The 3,414-nt window shown below is 38.0% G+C and overlaps 1 protein-coding gene across 1 annotated transcript; it reads right to left on the bottom strand.

Annotated features, from left to right (window-relative positions):
* Positions 1-308: 308 nt before the first annotated feature.
* Positions 309-1,456, bottom strand: LOC147421557 (uncharacterized). Its single transcript, XM_086502947.1, has 2 exons — positions 940-1,456; positions 309-829 (listed from the first exon to the last, which is right to left on the bottom strand). The coding sequence occupies exons 1-2, from the start codon at positions 1,454-1,456 to the stop codon at positions 309-311; spliced, it is 1,038 nt and encodes a 345-aa protein (XP_086359073.1).
* Between the last annotated feature and the right edge of the window lie 1,958 nt (positions 1,457-3,414).

The raw sequence follows: 3,414 nt of genomic DNA, 5'->3' as shown, positions 1-3,414 counted from the left end.
TACGTGGTTCTCTAAGACAGTAGTCAAATGCCCATATTGGGTTTTGAAGCTATCTTTGGAATATCTGATTCCTTTATTTTGATTTGATAGTACCATATCTTAGATCTATCTTTGAGAAGACCTTGGAACCATGTAGCCTCTGCAACAATTCATTGATTTCGTGAGATAGGATAGTTGTTCTTAATTGTTATCTGGTTTAGTCCTTTGTAATCAATGCAGAGTCGTAAAGTCCCATTTTTCTTCTTTTGAAAGAGTAATAGAGCTTCCCAACTTGATTTACTTGGTCTAATAAATCCATGTTCTATAAGTTAACGAAACTGTTCTTTCAATTCAATGGCCTCTAGTAGCGCCATTTTAGAAGGTCTCTTTGACACTGGCTCACTTCCTGGAAGAATCTCTATCTCATGAACAATCTCTTGATTGGGAGGAAGAGGTGTGAGATCTTCAGGAAAGACATATGAATATTCATGAATCCCAGAGGGTTTTGTAACACTTGATTTTGGATTCATCTTGTTGAGCCTGACCACAAATATTTGTTGTCTAGCCCTCATACCTTTGAGTAGACAATTTGCTTTAACTAATTGAATATTTGGAATCCCGTTCTTCCCCTGTACTTTGATTTGCTTTGCTTGACTATCTCTAAAGCTCATACTACCTAGGCCACAGTGGATGCTAGTGTGATTCCTAGATAACCAATCCATTCCAAGAATTCCATCATACATCCCAGCTGGTAGGGTTCTAAAGAAAGCTGAAGTAGCATGTCCTCCTAGTTCAAAGTCAACGGTTCCCACAGAATGTGGTGATACCACAATTTTCCCATTATCCAAATCTACTCTCATAGGTTTAGCTTGTTTTTTATTCAGGCTCAACTTTCCAATCATTTCAGGGATAGAAAAGAATGGGCACTGCCATAGCCGATGAGGAGGTTAAAAGGTTTACCTTGATGGGTGGCTGGTGTTTGAATAACAACGAATGGTCTTTGAGCTCCAGGGTTGTTAATAGCTACATAAGTTCTTGCCCTCTCTTCTTCTTCACCAAGGGTAGGCTCGTCGCCTATGACTGCATGTGCATGGGCATTCCTACCTTGACCTCTTCCAAAGGCTCTCTTTGCTCTTCCTCGCCCTCTACCTCGTCCACCACCTCGTCCACTATTATGTCCAAAAGTACGATGTCTTTGATCTACTTCAATTGTTGTTGCTGCTCTATTAGTCAGATGTGGACATCTGTCTTGATAATGTCCCAACTCTCCACATTCAAAGCATTGAACATCCAAGCGTGAAGGATTTTGAGAATTAGCAGCATAAGCTCTTTGTGGTTGTCCATTATTATTAGGAAGCCTTATTGGTCGTGTGGCACCATTAAAACTTTGATTTTGTTCAACTCTGCTTCTACTACCTTGCTTCTTCATTAAGGTATTAGCTCGTAGTAAATAATCTTGCACAGTAGTAGGTTTCATGGCTTCTAATCGCGAGCTAATTGGTTCTCTTAAACTTTGACAGAAATGGTCTACCTACTGCTCTATGGTCATTGGAGGAGCATAAGGCCTAAGTCTTACAAACTTTGAGTAGTACTCTTACAAGGATAAGCTATATTGTTTCAAGCTTAAGAACTCATTCATATTTATCGCTTCATTGGAAAGGAGGTAAGTATCTTTTCTTTATTGCTTGTTTAATCTCCCTCCAACTTTGGGAGTTCTCCAACACTCCCATGTCACAACAATGGTGTTTCCACCATAATTTTTCTTCATCAGAGAGGTGAAACATCCTTATCATTGCTTGATTTGTAGGTGTAGTCTTTGCAGCCAAGAAGTAATCATCCATAGCTCGATCCATACTTTTGCATCCTTCTCAATATCAATATCTCTCCTTTAAAAGAAGGTGGTTGCATTTGTTTCAACAATAACTTCTTCTCCTGAATCTCCATATAGATAGCATTGTTCTGAGGGTTTCTATTATAGGAGTGATTTGAGGGTTCTCATGAGTATACACATATATTAACATTAATATTCATAATAACCCAAAACACTAGAGTATTTTCTAGATTTAGACTTATCCAGTCCACTAAAGGTTCAACCACATGACTTATCCAATCTATTAAAACTTAACCATATGACTTAACCAATTCAGACTTATTCACTCCATAAAAACTCAATCACATGACTTAACTAGTCATGGCTTTTGTTAATCACACAACTTAACCAGTCATACAATTTTTTTGTGAAGAAAAACAACTCAATCAAATGACTAAATCTTTGAAAGCAAAACATTACTATTCATAAACTCATCAAAAAGCCATATAGGAGTCTACAAAAGATCTCTCCATGAGAATATATAATAGAGGTTTCAACCATAACTGTAATACACACCAGCTGACATGCCGTAAAATATTGTGGTTGATGACTCGGGTGTAAGAAGCGAAACACAAGAGGAAGCTCGAGGTAGCCAATGAAAACTTTTTCCTTGAATGACGGTGATAACAACTCGATTGGCAAGGATAACTAATGTCACTTTGTCATAAACCCATCAATTACAAATTGTGACTCCATCCAGGGCCATGACAATCAGTGGTGCCTCGTAAAATTGGAAGTATGAAACCAACTTTAATTCTTTAGCCCATTTGATTCGATGTAGGTCAATCTCCAAGTGTTCAATGTGACGTGCCCAAATAGCAAAGGTTGTTCCACGAACCCAATGACTTGTATATAACCATGTATTTGGTGGGCCAAAATTGATGTGAGGTGCAAAACCTTCTCAAGAATGCGGAACACATTCTCACGGAATTCGAATATTGGTGATTGACAAGGAGTGTTATATATTGCCTTAAAGATAGTTAAACAGTTGATGTCCATAAATTTATGCTATAAAACAGATAGGATAACAATGTCAAGCAAGTAGTCATGCAATCAATCCAAGAATAGTACAGAAGGTTAAGAAACCAAACTTTAAACCTAAGGCTCTAATACCAATTGTGAGGTCCCCAATCTTGAAAAGATTGGGATGACTTGATAGATGGCCTTTCTTTATTCTTCTTTTCCGTTGATGACACCCTACTCCGTTTCCATAAAGTAGAGATACACGCAACAGAAGAGAGGGAGTCCTCTATCTATTGTATGCGTGGTTATAAGGGTCATACGCCACAAGCCAGGTCAATAAATCAAAGATTCTAATGAAAACTACTTCCTAGTATAAAGATGAAATCCCATTGACATATTTAGAATCCATAAACAACGCCTTTTTCCCCATGTTTAAGAGGCATGGCCGCCATCCATAAACCATAAATATGATATGAGACTTAATCTAAACTAACTAGTAATCTTGTGAAAATTACCCGACTAATTGGGTCCATATCTTTCAGGGGCATGTAGATTTGGGACATCTCGACTCTTGGCACAATGAGTTTCTAATTTCACTTCTC

The sequence above is a fragment of the Adiantum capillus-veneris genome, chromosome 27 (genome assembly GCF_014529385.1).
Source record: "Adiantum capillus-veneris isolate H3 chromosome 27, ASM1452938v2, whole genome shotgun sequence".
NCBI classification, from domain to species: domain Eukaryota; kingdom Viridiplantae; phylum Streptophyta; class Polypodiopsida; order Polypodiales; family Pteridaceae; genus Adiantum; species Adiantum capillus-veneris.
Note: the sequence above shows the minus strand (reverse complement) of the source record. Positions and strands in the feature narration are given on the sequence as shown.